Below are 17,052 nucleotides of genomic sequence, written 5' to 3'. Positions count from 1 at the left end.
GGGCTTTGCATTCTGTTTTTCACATGAGTTTGTTGAAAAAGGATCCTGGTACCTCTCAATGGAGGCCCTCTGTGACTCCCCCTCCGCCTGTACTTCTTGAGGGGGATGAGCATTTTGAGATTGCGGACATCCTCGACTCCAAACGAAAACGTGGTAAGCTCTGGTACCTCGTTGAGTGGGTGGACTTCGGACCCCAGCACCGCGAATGGGTGGAAGAAGGGGATATTCGGGCCCCTTATCTGATTCGTAAGTTCCATAAGGAGTTCCCGGACAGACCGGGAGGACTCCCGCCCAAACCGGGAGGTCTCCCGCCCTGCCCGGGAGACGGTGGGTAAGATGTGTTTTGGAGGGGGCAGTATGTCAGCAAGCTGCCATTGTGTTCTGTGTTTCCTGTACGCTTGTACAGTTCATTCCCCCCCCCCTGCTAGCCTGTATTTTATTTTGCTGTAATGCTAAGCCGAACATCTGGAGGACGTGGTGTAGGAGGAGGGCTTGAATGCTAGCTTGTTGCCTTTAGAGCCTGGGAACTGCACCTGTATTATGTCTGGAGATAGTAGTGTTCCCAGGGATTGAGCGCGCAACCGTTTCCCTTTACCCGCCAGCGGGAAAGTGATCCATTGGTTCGGTACCTGGTTCAAATCCCTTTATTATACTTGCCCTGGCTGTTTGTACCCATTCCTAACAAAGGACTTGTTTGAGTATCTTTCCAAAGCTTTGAAATAAATTTTGCTTTTCTGAAACGTGGATTTATTTTCGATGCTTGGGGATCCAACAAGTAGCCATTTTCTCCAGAGGAACTGATCTCTGTCATCTGAAGAACAATTGTAATTCGGAGAGATCTCCAGGCCCCACCTGGAGGTCGGTAACCCTAGTTCTTCTGGGATAAATGGCAGCTTCAGAGGGTAGACTCCATGGCATCACATCCCCACTGAGCTACCCCCCCTTTCCCAAACTCCACTTTCCCCAGGCATTGCTCCCAAATCTCCAGGAATTTCCCAAACTGGAGTTGGCAACCAGTATGTGCTGGCCTCTAGGTTGCTCATGTGTCCGATAACCTTGTCCTTAATTGTAGCTGCTATCAATTTATGTTGCTGGCTTCTGCTTTCTATTATAATTTCTGGACGCTTGCCAAAAAAAGTCTATCTGCCACCTTTTTGCCCTCAAATATTGTGGTTGGTGTTAGAAAAAAAAAGTTACACAGAAGAGTCAGAAGTTCAATAATTTCATATCTGAGGTCTTCCAGTACCCTCTTGAAGGGCTACATCAGATTGTACAGATGCATTCCTATCTAATCTGTCTGTGCCTTGCGACTGAAGGTGGGCAATTAGATTTCAGTAGACTTTGTACGAGGCCAAAGTAATTATACTTATAAGGCCTTCTGATCTCGAGAAGGCAGAAACACCAGTTTCTGCGGGCTGGCCTTATCTTGTTGCAAGGATACATAGGTGAAATCTTGTTCACACTTAAGCGAGTCAACTGCATTCTACCGTCATGGGGGTTCAGTGTGCAGAGGGCTTCGGTATCTTGGTGCTGCTGGGCCTAGTGCTATACCTAGGTTGCCAGACTGCAGGTCAGACTTCCATCACCTATGCTTGATGAAAAGACTGCAAGTTTTTCTTTTAGGTTCAGATTTAACATCCACTTTGAGGTCTTTGTTACACAGAACCTTTGTTACACAGAATGCACTATGCAAAGGGCTACCCTAGTTGGTAGCAGCCTAATTCCATTAAATGGAAGATGTTCCATCTTTTACTGCCCTTGTGTGTGGCATTAGCTCATGATCTCTAATGGTTTTCTGTTTTGCCTAGGAATGGTCCATAATTTGAAGCTCCCTTTCTCATGTCTGCACAGTGCAACACAATGGCGTCCTCCATCATGTCTCTTTTCTAATGGCAGATATACAGAAAATAGCATTGCCAGGCAGTTAAGGAGTAGTGCATATGGACAGTCTTCCTATAGTCATATAAGGGAAGGGAAATAAATCCACTCATCTGTGCTCTTTAGCATTACCCAGTGTTCTTTTAAGTAACAGGAGGCCCAGAATGCATATGGGGCTGTCACACCAAGAAGGAGATTTTTGTCAGTGGAGGAAATGTATGCATGCATTATTTCAGATGAGGAATTCTGTGTACTCCTGCTGTGTTTTTTGTTTGAACCTATTAAGCTAAAGACTCGCATTTCAGTCCAGTCAGTATGTTGGAGCCAATAGAGAGCAGAAGAAAGCAAAATGTGCTGCAGGTGGGACACTCTCGCAGGTAGTGGGAATAAGGTGAAACTGGCTTTCTCCCTTTTGCACTGATGCCAGCCTCAAATGGATGAGAAAGACGCAACTGTAACTGATTTCCCAGTTGTCACTGCAGTGGTCCCTATCCTGTTTTGCTTGTCTTCCAGCCCTCATAGAGGAGCTTGGGTTTGCTTGGGGAAGGTGAGGGAAAGAACCACTTCATCGGCTTTTTCTGTAACCTCTTGCACTGGATCCAGCCCATTGATTAGTCAAGACAATGACGCCAGCTACAATGCCATAGTAATTTCCTATGAATGAGTTAATCAGTCATATATCAATGTATTGAGCCTGAAATGCTGAAGGGCCACATTCAGGCATCGTGACAAGCTTTGGCTTGTTTGTGGTTGACACAGACACCTCCTGTTTTCATAGCTACATGCTCCTCTCTCTTCTTCTTGTGTGGACTGTGATTGACCAAAATTCCAGTTTATCATGATGTCCAGCTACAGGTGCCTAGGCAAACTGGAGCTTATTTCCTTCTCTCAAACCAAGATTCTAAACCTGGGTTTAATCTCAAGGGAAAATCCTTATTTATGAGGAGGAGATAACAATTTGTATTCAGATATCATGAAGAATAGGAATATGATTCAAGATTTCTCCATAATAAGGAGTATTTAATTGCTCTACTTGCACAAGAGAAGAAGGAGAGCATAAATTCAAAAGGCCGCATTTGTGCATTGTACAGTAACGGAGGTTTATTGTGACATCTGCATGTGGCCACGATGCCTGTGAAGCCGCTTTGAGCCAAGAGGAAAGGTGGGGTATACATATTTTAATTAAATAAATATATTTCAGGAGCTATGTTACGTACTGTATCATTCTGTTAATTTTTCAATATCAGGCAGAGCGCTTGGGTGGGGGGGTTGTCCCAAGTATTTGTGAACAGTTGATTTATAAATAATCTTTTGGGATAGCTATGTTTGTTTTCCAGGGACTGGACTTGCAATTGATGTCTTGGATCCATTGCCTTCTTTCCTCTTGCAAAGGACCTTGTTTGGTCTGCTGTGGAATGCATTCCTTCCTTGTTAGGAACTTCTGCTCATTCACAACCAATGTATTTCTATGACCTGTATAGTATACAGCATTTTAGATCTTATTGCATTTGGCTGCTCTGAACGTAGCTTAGTTTTCTGTAATTTTGTCACTGATATTTTGTGGTATTTAATGGAGATTTTAAATTCTGAATATGCTGATTATGGTTTTAGTCACTAGTTTAACTTTAGTCTAAGGCTGGTTTTGCACTAGAGCTGCCTCGATGTTGCGCCGCCGTTTGCCCCAATTCTATTGGTCAATTTCACACCCGAAGCTGCAGGGCTGCATTTTGACTCGCGGCTTTGCCCAATTTCCCCCGCAGTTTTGTGATCCTGTTTTTTTAGGATCACGAAACTGCAGAGGAAATTGGGTGAAGCTGCGGGTCAAATGCAGCCCCGCGGCTTCGGGTGTGAAATTGACCAATAGCATTGGGGCAAATGGCGGCGCAACATCGAGGCAGCTCTAGCGCGAAATCAGCCTGAGTTGCAATGATACCAGTTTATTCCACTGCAAGTTGCTTTTACTTGTTTTATTGTCACTTGGTTTGATTGTCTTGGTGGCTTAATTTATTTTATTTTGTATTTGCAAACCACCTTAAACGTTCTTTGGAAAGTGGAGCATGGAAACTTATTAAATAAATGATAACGTTTTCATTTTCGTTCTCTACAGCCCACATACTGGGATGCAGTCATATCAGCCAGGTGTGCGCAAGATTCCTACGGCATGCATTTCAGTTGAAGATGCTGAACTGATGGCACGCATATCTTCCCGGGGTAACAAGATTATTTTGACTCTGAAGATGGAGGCCAAGACCTACCCTGATGTGGATTCCTTTAACACAGTTGCAGAAATAGTTGGAAGCAAGTACCGAGAGCAGGTGAGTGAGGCTTTGCACATGTAACAGATGAAAAACACTACAGAGTCTTGCACTTCCAGAGTCAATGTAATGCACTCACGTCTGATTTTAACTTTTAAAGGAACAGAGCTATCTAACTGCGTGTGTCCACAAAATACTTTCCCCTGATGATGTCTCCAACTCTGTAACTTCCTGGTTTGGAATATGAAGTTTGGTGACTACTCTGTAGTGACCAAACCAGCATCCCATCAGGTAGCAGGGAGGGAAAGAAGCATACTAGCTGCAGAGTCACTGCTTCTAGTATTGTTATCACTAAGTTTGCCACCAGACCGGGGAAACGGGATTAAAGTAGGAGGAACTGAGAGCTCATAGAGAGGTCAGGCAAGGTGCTCCAGTCCCACATCCACTGACTGCATGAGGAACATGATTGGGGGTGGTGGTTCTGAACTGGGCTTTGAGTGAAATGGACTCTTTTCTGACTGGGACGCGGGGTTGAGCCAAATTCCAAATCAAACCCTAATGCACATGTGTGTTTTTTCTGAAAAGCTGATAAGATTGACAACCTGAGTCTGGGCTTCAGACTTCAGGGGACTTACATGATTGAAAGTTGCTTTACATGATACTGTCCTCTGCGTACAGAAAACTAGCAATCCAGGGAATGCAGTATGTAATATTTTCTAGTGTACTGGGGTGGGGGGCTACGTATGAATCGTTTTCATGGAGGAACATTATATAATCAGAAATGGTGCTGTTAAGACAGATTCCCCACTTCATCTGCACAATAAAATACAGTTAAGTTGTGCAAACTAGGCCCCAGATTTCCCATGCGCTTCAGTAAGCCACGTTCCAGATTCATTGAAATAAATGAGAAATGTTTCTAAATCCATTTTGGCTTCCTGTGCTGTGTGCATCCAGTGGCAGTTCTGAGGGTGGAGAGATTAGTATATCTGGTGCACATTTGTTCTCCCCAGTCATCCCTGGACTCTATTAGCTGGTTTTCAAATACTGGCCAATGGGATAGGCTTCAGCAAGCGTGGATACTCTAGCAGGTGTGCTATTATAAATCTAACAGTGTCAATGAGAGATTTTACATTTTGCCTGGTCAACAGATACAAATCACCAATGGTTGTCAGAGAATATGATTTAATTAAGGTAGGGGGTGTATATTAGCCAACTGCGCAGATCAGCCCAGTGGAGAATTAGTACATCGACCAGCCAATACACTCTGTATACCATGGACCTTTTGGACTTGTGCATATGCTCCAGCATCTCTTAGATATTACGTGCCTAGTTGGGGAATGGATGTGGCTCAGTAGTAGAGAATAGAAGCTCCCAGATTCAATCCCTGGCATCTCCAAAGGGATCAGATAGTAGGTAATGTAAATGACTTTGACCAGAGATCCTATAGAGCCATTGCCAATCAGCATAGATGGTTGTGGCCTTGTTGGACCAATAGCTTGACTCGGTGTAAGGCAACTTCATGTGTACGTGGTAGACAAGGTATAAAATTCTCTGTTTATGCTATTGGATTCTTCTGGTGCATATAAACAGTTGTGTTTACACGTGCTCTCTACTGAACTGGCGTGAACTACAGTGTCTACCTTTTTTATCCATTTGTGACAGTCTGGATCAATGCACAGATACTGGGGAGCTACCTAATCTGCCCACCTCTATATTTCTTGCAGAATATTTCCCTTTGGAATAATGTGGCAATTAGTTCTAGTAATTTAAGACACTGTTTCTGTTTATCGGTAGTAAAGGTTTTAATTTGCACAAATATGGCTAAGCTCTGAGGTTGCCTTGTAAAATAAAAACATGCTTATGTTTTAAAGACGAAATGTAGTAAGCTAACTTCATTACTTGTTGCCAGCTGCATTGTAACTTCTTAACTGTATTAAACCCCATTCAGGATCACAGTTAATACGTTTTCCAAGTGTGCGATGCCTTTAATATTTAATGAAGATCTATTACAGTGCATGATATGACATCATCCAGTAAATATATCCTGCCTTATTCCCTCACCTGGCTCTCAGATTTGGAAGAGGTGGTGTTTCAGATGTTCCCCCTGCCAGTTCATTGTTCAAGATGGATGGTTTAAGAGCTGTTAATAGATATGCCACCCACTTTGGGTTGCTTGCCAAAAGATTAGACTGCCAGATCTGCTCTTATTTTGCTTCTGAATTTCATATTTGGTTATTTTTTTCTGATTAAAACAGCTGCTTTCTGCTTCAGGCTTGCAGAGTATGGCACAAAAGGAGGTGTAAGAGTTGGATCTGGCAATGCCTTTTGTTGTGCAGAGAGCTCAAAAGAGGATCAGCATACAAAGGGAGGAAATGGAGAGATTTATTTGAGCCAAAGTTCAACTCCATTGCTTGTTTTCAGGAGAACCCCCATAGAATTCTGCATTGCCACTCGTTGTGTGTTGAGTCATCAGGGCTACAGGTCCAGTCTGTTTTCTAGGCAGTAAAGAGTTAATTGACTGTGGAATGACTCCACCTACTCAGATTGGTTGGTTTCTGAAAAGTACGCAGACGGAGAGTGATTTCAGCAAAGCGTACTTTATTCAGTCAGGAACAAGACGACTTTGGCCGGCTCGCAGGCCGGCTTATATTCCCCAAGAAACCGCCACCCAAAACACCCCCCCCCCCACTTCCCAATAGGTTATTTACAGTGGCCGAGAGTCCCATTGTCTCTCGGCCAGGAACCTAGCCCCCTGATTGGAGCGGGCTAGGATCCGCATAGTCCATTGTCTCTTGGAGTGAAGCTAGACGTTTGTCTCTGGACTTGTCTGGACATGTCTGGACTTGTCTGGGCTGGATACATTACAGTTTCAGTGACTTGGAAAGACTGTAAAGGCTTACAGGTCAGGCTGGAACTTCGCTTGTGCTACAGCAGCATCCACTCTGTCTGGCTATTTGGTAGAAGAACCTGTCCCTCCAAAAATTACACCTGTTTTCAATGTCAAAGCCCAGGCAGGAGGCACACTGAATGGGTTTACAGGGAATACTCAGAGCCAGCCTTTAAGCACCTGGAATTAGGGGTGGTTTCATTCCAGACACAAGTAGACCCTGGCTTCTCTCTCTCTAGAAATGAACCACTTGAACTATTGAATAGAGCAATCATTTCTAAAGAGGAACTGAAGATGATACTTCCATATAATTAACCTCTACCTACCAGTCCCCTTGTCCTAAAAACTGTGAGGCTTTGAAAAGGGATATTTGTGCATCTGAGGAGCTGCAACACAAATGTTAAGAATTGCAGACACCACAAGCATGATTCAGGAGAGTGGCACACTAGTCCCTCTGTGTGTGGCTAAATTTCTGCTTTACACAAGGCAAGAGGCAGCTGTACTGTAATCTAAGTCTTAAGAATTTGTCCTCTGTGTCCCTAGGTTGTTTAGTCCAGCTAAATATGTATGCCATATCCTTGACTAAGATGGTGGAGGTGATCTTGGATGTGGTATTAAAGTCTTCCGGGCTTATTGTTCTGGGTTTTCAATTCCCTGATGAGGCTGTGTTAGCTGGTGTAGCTCAGGAGTTCATAGTTGCCATGACAACTGTGGGCCTATCCCAGTGGAGGTCTGGTATCCAATGCATGTTAAGGATTATTATTTCAGTTTGGTCTTTTGTTCTGAGCAGTTTATGGATAAGCTGTGGATCCACTGTACTTTCTTTGGCATAGGTTGATCACTCTTTGGCTGAGATTGGGCTAATGATGTCTAATTCTCTCCAAATGGATGGTAGACCTTTTAAAATGGGTTGGTCCTAGAACTTTATGGATCCTAGTCTTTTTAGATACTGCCATATTGGATTCTTCATCTGGTAAATTCCTGAAGGGGATGCTGAGAGACTGTTGTTTTTTCCAGCCTGTGAAACTTGGTTTATGAAATTCCACAATGTCTAATTCTGTCTGTCATATTCCTTGATGTCTATGTGAAACGATTGGAAGATGTTGTCCAAAGTTGTGGACAGAGCTGTCATCATTAGACTAATGATACCTAGCTTGATCTTCCCTTTCCCACTTAATGAGGTGTGGTGATTTTTGTCTTTAAATGCAAAGCTGAGAACAGAAATCAGCTGGATGAGTATGGATAAACGACAAATTCAGTATTGGCAAGGAAACTTGGACTATTTCTGAGATCTTTCTCTAGTTTTTTAGATAAAGGCTCTCACTGGAGACACGTGCAGCCAAAGTGAATAGATCAGTCAGTTATTCCTGTTCTTGAAAAAGAGAAACTTTGCCAGTGTTGTTTATGCCACAAGAACCTTCCAAATGGCATATATGTAAAAGTCTGCCTTTGATTCAGAATGGGAAACTAAAGAGCTCCCCTGGTTCCTAGTGCTGATGCTGATTTCTGCAGCTATTGCCTGCAGCTGGTGTGACTGTCATGTTCTGAACCAGGTGATATATTAGGCACTGAATATAACCATGCAGCACCACTATTGCCATTGCTCCACTGGTTACCAGTTTGTGTCCAGTTTGTTTGTGGTGCTATGTTACAGGGAACTTCTACTTCCAGAGGCAGTAAACACCTGAATGTAAGTGCTAGGAGGCAACATAATGAAAAGGCCTTGTCCTTTATACCCTGCTTGTTGGCCCTCCAAAGCAGGTCCTCCAGCAGGGCAACTCTTAGTTTCATATAAAGGTAGCTTCATGGTCCTGGAATGCCTTACTATTTGATATCCTCCAGGACTGGATCCTTGACCAATTTCTGTTGTTGTTATCTAGAAGAGATACTGTTTTGCTGATACTGGTTTGCTTTGATTGGTTTATTTCCTCTGCTGATCATTTTTGAATTTTTGGTTGTTATTACCAGAGGTCATTTCGGGGGGGGATCGCAGTTCCCCCGGGTGAGGTGTGAGGGGGCGGGGCACACGATGAAGCCCCGCCCCTTGCTTCCGGCCGCCCCGCTTCCAGCCCTCATTCAGCCAGGAGGAGGCAGGAGAAGAGGGAGGGTAAGTTGCTTCCTTCCTGTCTCTCCCAACCCCTGCCTGCTCGGGGCCAGGGAGGGCCTTGGCGGGGCTTCCTCGCACTCCCGCCGGCCTTGCAGGTCCACCGCTGGGCCCCTGATGTCAGGGGGTGTGGCATATGCTAATGAGTTATGTTAATGAGTTCCCCCAGCTCTTTTTCTACGAAATGACCCCTGGTTATTACTATAATTTCATTATTGTTTTATATGGTTTTTCAGATTTGCCAATGGTTGCCCATTTAAAGAATGTATTAGGCACAAATTATAAATAAATATATTTTAAACCACAATATTCTTTGCAAAATGTTCAGTTAGGTCCTTAGATGGGAATATAACCATATTTTGCAAATATTTCCCACGTCGATAATTATTTATATCAGTGAGCCCCAATGTGGCAGCTGATACTCATTTGCTTCTTCCCTGAAGCAAAGAGCCAATCCTGGCTTTCTTCCACTCTATTGGAGCAGAAGAACCCAGCCCCAGAAGCAACCAGCTTCATAGCAGGAGGGTTCCAGGGTTTGTGATTCTTACATACACACGCCATCCATGCTGTCTTAATATGTCATTGTCATAGATGTCAAAATATTAATCCCTTAGAACCCCTTCAGAGATGGACTATATGGACCTTTTCAATCATGCGTACAATTTCAAAACGATAAATAATGTTTTAGCAGTGTTTTGCCACTGCTGAGATGACATCATTTCCATTATAAACTTATATAATCCGAAAGGAACCTTTCCATGCAATTAAGTCAGCAGAAAGGCCTCTTGCCATTTATAGCGGACATTTCTTCCACCACATGTATGTTTTGGATTACTGAAAAACTGTAACATTGTAGACTCTCCAAAATACACAGTAAAAGTGGAAAGAATTTTTGAGCCAATTTTTTAAACCAAGGAGAACTGTAATGTGTTCATGGATCTCGTGTTGTGTAAGTAGGGGCTTCCTCTTGCCCTGTGCACACACCCCAAACTGTCCTGCACACTGGAGTGATATGGAGAACTGCATCTGTGCTAGGATTGCCCAGTCACCCCCAGCCACCGGCGGGAAATGCGGGGTGGGGTTGCCAGAGCCAGGTTGGGAAACTCCTGGAGATTTGGGGATGGAGCCTGGGGAGGACAGGGACCTCAGACGGGTACAAGGCCATAGGGCCAACCCTCTGCTGCCATTTTCACCTGGGGAACTGATCTCTGTAGTCTGAAGATGAGCTGTAATTCTGGGGGATCCCCTGGTCCCACCTGGAGTCTGGCATCCCTAATCTGTGCATTGGAACCCCTGTATGTACACTGAATGGTGGAATAATAATACATGGAGCTGCTTTTGAAAATGGTTTTGGAAGCCTTAGTTGGGTCAGAATGCAGCTGCCTGTATATTGACTGAGGTCATCGTGTCACCCCGATTTTAAAAGATGTACATTGGTTACAACCAATGTTCCCTCTAAGCTGAGTTAGTGTGAGGTAGCGCACAATTTTTTAGCCTCTGGCTCACACATTTTTGTCTTAGCTCAGGAAGGATGGCTCCAGAGCAAACTAATTTATGCAGTAACCAAATCTCTCACTCACAGCTTAAATGCCAGCAGCTCAAAAAGTAGAATTTTTGCTCACAAGACTCCACAGCTGTAGAGGCAGGATATATGTATTTTAAACAAATAAATAGTATATTGTATAGAACTGTTGCACATTCCTGAGGAAATGAAGTGGTATACAATCAAATTGTAGTAAATCTTTATTAGATGAATAAAAACTTGAGAGCAAATTAACGTTTGGCTGACAGCCCATATTTTGGGGCAATTGCTCACATTATCAGGCACCTTCTGCAATATTTGATCATCTTCTGGTTAAGGCAACTTTCAGTGTCATCCTAAGCACAATTACATCCTTCCAAACACATTGACTTCCATGGACTTAGAATTTTGCTTATGGCTGCACTGCTAGTTTTTAAAAGCTGAGTAAGGTGCAGGAGACCTTGGTGGGCCCACTCCACTACTTTGAAAATTATCCTTCTGTCTCTTCCCTATTTCTTCCTTTTGCAGCCTTCTGTCCAAGTTAGCATTTCATGGAAATGGTGAATTCTAAACAAGTTTTCAGTTTGTAATAAGAACTCCCATCAGTATGAACCAGAGCAGAGGGACAAACTTCCCTCACCCCCTCAGAATTAGCCTGTTGGTTATAAGCGTCTTTGAAAAGCAAGTGACAAAAAGTTGGTTGGGTGTTTTTTTTTTTAAGAGTTAGTTGTACATGTTCAGAATGTGTTTTCAGTTTCAGGCTATTTTTTGTCAAATACCTATACATCAATTAATTATTATTAATTTATTTAAAACATTTCTGTGCCACCTTTCCAAATATGATCCCCAAGACAGTGAACATCAAAACATTAAAGCATTTCAAACAGCATTTAATATAAGAGACATATAAAACATTTAAACAATTCACTAAAAACATGCAGACATACAATCAGGGAGGAGGGCCAATAAGAGCCAAACAAAAGAGTCTCAGTCCACTGACAGAAAAGCATGATAGAGGGTAGAGAGTTCTAAAGTTCAGTGCCTTGACTGAAAAGGCCCTTTCTCAGGTTGCAACCTGTCTGGCCTCAGATGGTGGGGACACCCAAACCAGCGCCTCAGATGACTGAAGTTGATAGGCAAGTTTATATGGGGGAAGGTGGGCCTTAAAGTATACTGGCCCCAACCTGTATAAGGCTTAAAAGTCAATACCAGCACCTTGAATTGAGCTTGGAAGCAAATCAGGAACCAGTGTAGATAGAACAAGACTGAGGTGATGTAGTCCCTAATCACATTCAGTTATCTGTATCTGATAATGGAGACTTCAGGAAGGAACATTTTTGGCCTTACCATGAACACGAAAACAGGAGCCGTTGCAAAATCTGTAGGTTATCAGGTTGGAGAGCTTCTCAGACCCTGGTTAGGCAAGCTCAGGGTTTGTATAGCTCCTCCCAAGGCTCCAAAGCTTCCCTGGTGCCCTCCTCTGGCGAGGCGTGTGGAGGTGACGGCAATAGCGACGGAGACGGCGGCGATGGTGGAGTACCGGCGGTGAAAGCAAGGCAGCACGGCGACGCGGCAGCAGCGAGCGGTGAGCAGCAGGCTGGAAGGAGAGATCCCTGGTGGCTGACAGCTGGAACAACAGGCGACTGTCGTACTGCAGGAGGCGCGTGGTGACGTCACCCGAGGGTGCGGCGGAGCCAAAAAGGGACATAGCCGGGACCTGAGGAGGAGGACGCCGGTGCGTCGGATCGAAAAAAAATGCGCCAGAAGAACAACAGCTCGATACCGCCGGGAAGGAAGCCAGCCAGACCGGAATAAAGAGACATCTACCTTCACCTGGGGTGCCGGTAGGCTGTCCCATTCCCCGTGGAAAAATGTGGCCTTAGTTAGGGTTAAAATTGTGACTAGCACCCTTCATGTAAACCGCCCAGAGACCCCTGCGGGGGTTAGGGCGGTATATCAAGTTGAATAAATAAATAAATAAATAAAATTCGGTGTTCAGGGAAGTTTTCTCAGCTCTGTCCGTGATTAGTGTTCAGGACTTGGACAAAAAGGTAATGAAAAGCACATTCTTCTTAGAATTTTACTTTACATCATGAGGCAAATTAGAACTTCTGAGGCACCCCTCAGGGACATGGCATTTGATCTGTAAATATATCAATACATGACAAGGTAGGAATTCCAAACCAAGTCATTACACAAAAGTACAGTCACCATAGTGGGAACATGGCTTCATCCAGTAGGAATATAGGCTGGTTGACGCCAAACTGAAATTGTCTAATGTGTAGCTGGAAACAACTGGAAATCATCATAGGCACAGTTGGAATATCCTTTAAATTGTCTCAGAGAATGGTCTGAAAGCATTTGATGCTGTTACATCATTAAAGCCACGCAGATCTCAGCCTGCTTAATGCTGATGGAAGATTATCTGTGAGTCTCACACGAGCTTTAGCTCTGCTGGTCATTATGAGGGAAGGATGGGCATTAAGCAGTGCAGTACGCAACTCTCATAATGGATTTTTCTCTTAACATTTTGTATCTTGATTGGGAAAATGTAGGCACTGTTGCGTAATGTGCTTTAGAAGTGTGTCTGCAGAACATTTTTTTTTTTTGTATTTTCTGGAATCTGTCAAAGGAACAGTATCCAAATGTTTGCTGTGGTGACTGCCATCAATCAATCAATCAATCAATCAATCAATGAACCTTTATTGGCATATTGTATCGAAACTGACAGGCAAGGAATACGAAGTCATATGCAGTTAATAATACATTCCCTCCTCTTAGCCTCCAATAGCCTCCAGCCCCGATCCAACAGGTGAAACTCAGTCATATCTAGCCCTCCAGTATCACCCACACCATTAGAGCGCCACAGACAGAGGCTAAGAATAGAGTTACAGTAGAGACGACAAAGTGCATGCCTCCTAGTTTCTTGCTGATAGCAAAGATGACTAGCTGCAGGATTACTCTCAAGCAGCTGGCTGCAAGCATGACCCTTCAGCATATGGCCATAAAAACCAGCCAAGGGAGGCTGTTAGGCATGGAAGCAACAAGTCAAAATCCCTCAGACACTGCAACCACTGCATCAGATCCTGCCTTGTTCCTGTGACTCTTCGGACCATACCCTGACTCTGCCTTTGTCTTGCCCTTGAACCTGCTCATGATAACTCTTGGACTTCCAGACCTTGCTGCACGAACTGACCCTTGGTCTAGACTACTGATAGCTCTTGACTCTGTGCTTTCAACTGTGGACCAGACCTTGACTATGCCACTTGAGTTGATGCCCTTGCTTTACTTGTTCCATGCCCTGATGGCGCGGCCACTGAAGAGTGCCAATGCAAAGGCACTAGAAATACTGTTCATTAAAATTGGCAAACAGATCATCTGTGTGATTGTCTGGTGTGCTCACTTAAAGCAAGTTGTCATTGTGAGCAAAATATGTTTGGTTTTTCAAACATGTCATTAGCAAAGCTCTCAGCATGACTAGCAAGAAGTGGGCCCATCCTTCTTGTTCATCTGTGCCACAAGGAGCTGGGGGGATGTAGGAAGACTTTGCCTCTATTCCTCATTTCTGTCAGTGGGGCAAAGCCCAGCACTGGAGTGTACTGGTGCCTTGCTCCCCCCCTCCCCGCACCATGGGGAGCTGAGAAGACACCCCCATCCTCTCCCTCAATGGCTGTTGCATTTCCTCTTTGTCCACTGTGGCACACTTCCCCATCCCTCCCCTCATGGAGGAAGGGAGCATTGCCGACTGACTTCTAAGGATGGAGAACCTCCCCAATGCCACAGTGGACGGGTGGCTTGAGAGGTGGCCATGCTATTTAATGCCCCTCCACGGATGGCATCCTAGATAATCACCTAGGACTGCCTAGTGGATGGGCCACCCCTGAAGTATACACAGAACACCCTCTCCACCCCTTTTTAGAGATCATAAGAAAGGAGGGAACAGCTCACTCACTTACCAGTTCAAACCTTCCACTGCTTGCTGGGCAGAAGAGAATTTTAATTGGAGGGAAGAGAAGTTTCCTCTTCAGTACATGAATTTTAGGAATGAGAATCCCTTGGTGAGGGGTGCCGTCCCTGAGAACTTCATCAAACTTGCTTGCAGAAGGACTCACATTATATCCAAAATGTGTTTGCTATTGAATCCATAAGAAATCACTATCCAGTTGTTTTCCAGTGTTAAAGAATGTATCTCAAGTTATTAGAACAACTTAGAACTGAGTGCTGATCTGCCTCTTTTGTTCCACATACCGATATACACTTGTAAATGAGCAAGAGTCCCTCCCTCCCTCCCTCCCTCTCTCTTTCTTTTCTTTTCTTTCTCCTGCCACTGTTCTCTCTCTCTCTCTGGCCATCAAGTTGTAGCAAACTTAAGGTGATCCAGTAGGTTTTTCAAGGGCAGCGACATTCAGAGGTGGGTTGCCATTGTGGCCCTCTGCATACCAACCCGAGACCATGCCTTCCTTGGTGGTCTCCGATCCAAAGAACTAACCAGGGCTGTTCCTGTGTAGCTTCTGAGATCTGACGAGATTGGGCTAAGTTGAGCTATCCTGGTCAGGGTGATTGCTTTCTGCCATGCACCATTCATTCTGCATTGGATATACTCTGAAAAGGTTTCAATTGTCAGAGATCCTGTGCTCTTTGGAAATATAATGACGGAAATTGTATTTTATCCAGAATTTGATTTTTTAATCTCTCATATGTTATGTTTTTATTCCTGTGAAATGCCATTGAATGAATTGTTTTGTGTGTGAAATATAGAGGGATTTTGTTTTTGTTTGTTTTTAAAAGCCTCAGCTGTTATGTTGGCTGAGAAGAAAAAATATTAAAGTTGTCCCCTGAATTCTTAAGACACTGTAGAATGATGTTTATCATAGGAGCTCTAAGATGCTAGAACATAAAGTTCTTTCCCAGTTAGCAAGTGATTTAACAGATACTCTGTGACAAAGGAAATGGGAGTTTATTTACTCTTCTCTTGGGGGGGGAACTCTCTTGGAACTTGTTTTTGGCAGATGCTCTGTAGAATAACAAAACATGGAAAATTGGCTAGATCCCCCCCCCCCCCCCCCGATACTCATGTAAGGATAAGAGCCAATCAGTGACATTGAAAATAACTTGAAATTTGTGTTAAGCTCTACAGGGTTAAGTTTACATGAGATCTGGCATAAGCTCTACCTGAAGACACAGTGTTCATTTATTGGATGGGGGTGTCAGAGTTCTTTTAACCTAGACTAACTCGTGTATAACAGATACAGGAGTGCAGATATTTTTGAATCTGGCAAGTTGAAAGTATCATCCCCCCAATGTTTCAACTTTTGAATGGCTTTTCCTGCTCTGGTCCATTAATAGTTTTTGGAGTGTTGCTGAAAACTGTCATTAGGGTCCTGTTTCCTGCAACCTTTATGCTGCCACTAGAGTCCAGCTTCTGTAGAAACTGGACACATCCTCTTGCTTGCAGAAAAGAATATGGGGCTTTTTGGAATTTCCACTTCAGAGAGGCAGCAGCCTGAAGATGGAGAAGGGGGTAGCAGTTTAGTTTGATGAAAACCAACTGAAAATAAAATTAGGTAGCATGGTCCCAGAATGCTATTATGATATTTGCAATAGTGTGCAATCAGATGGAAATAGCCAAAAATACTATAGTTTATTTCTGCAAGACTGTGTGTTATAATTAAAGCAATAGTAATGGATCTTCTGGGGAGAGAAATAAAGCTTAATTACCATGGTGAGAATGGGTACTTTTCAGTATCATATTTTTCATGCGTTAAAATACCTTGTGGTGTTTCAGTACTTTTTGTTGTTATTTGGGTTAGCTGTTCAGATTTTTCTTTAATTTAGCGGCAGCATCATGGTCATTTGCTACCAGGGCTCTAGTCGGGGGGGGAGCGCTCCGGAGCGCTGCTCCGGAAGAGAACCTCTAGGGGGCGGGGCGGTCACGTGGTGAAGCCCCGCCCCCTACTTAACCCCGCCCTCTGCTTCGATCCTCATTCCGTGTGAGAACGAGGACGAAGCAGGAGGGTAAGTAGCGGGGCCTTCCCTTCCCTCCCCCATCCCCCCCACCCCGTCCATCCTTCTCTCTCCCGGCCGCGTGTAGCGGCCGGAAAAGAGAGGCCCGGGCCCTTCCCTTCCCAGCGGAGTGCGAATGCGCTCCGCTGGGGAGAATTCTCCCCCCACCCCGTCCATCCCTCTCCCGGCAGCGAGGAAGAGGCCGCCAACCTCCACGGCCTTTGCTTTCGCCGCTCCCGGTCCGGGAGCGGCCAGAGCAAAGGCCAGAGCGCCCACCCCACTCTTTCTCGCTACTCCGGAGCCCTCCGGAGCAGCGAGGAAGAGGCCGCCAACCTCCCGGGCCTTTGCTCTGGCCGCTCCCGGACCGGGAGCGGCCAGAGCTAAGGCCAGGGCACCCACCCCC

General features: G+C 44.6%; 1 protein-coding gene across 1 annotated transcript in view; it reads left to right on the top strand.

Moving 5' to 3' along the window:
* Window positions 1-17,052, top strand: part of CPQ (carboxypeptidase Q) — a 245,742-nt gene that overhangs the window by 78,457 nt on the left and 150,233 nt on the right. Inside the window, exon 5 of the mRNA XM_015409855.1 lies at window positions 3,986-4,193. Coding sequence (XP_015265341.1) covers window positions 3,986-4,193 — 208 coding nt within the window. The remainder of the gene's footprint in view (window positions 1-3,985; window positions 4,194-17,052) is intronic.

This window comes from Gekko japonicus, unplaced genomic scaffold, assembly GCF_001447785.1.
Source record: "Gekko japonicus isolate JY-2015 unplaced genomic scaffold, Gekko_japonicus_V1.1 scaffold47, whole genome shotgun sequence".
NCBI classification, from domain to species: domain Eukaryota; kingdom Metazoa; phylum Chordata; class Lepidosauria; order Squamata; family Gekkonidae; genus Gekko; species Gekko japonicus.
This window is presented reverse-complemented; position numbering and strand designations above follow the sequence as displayed.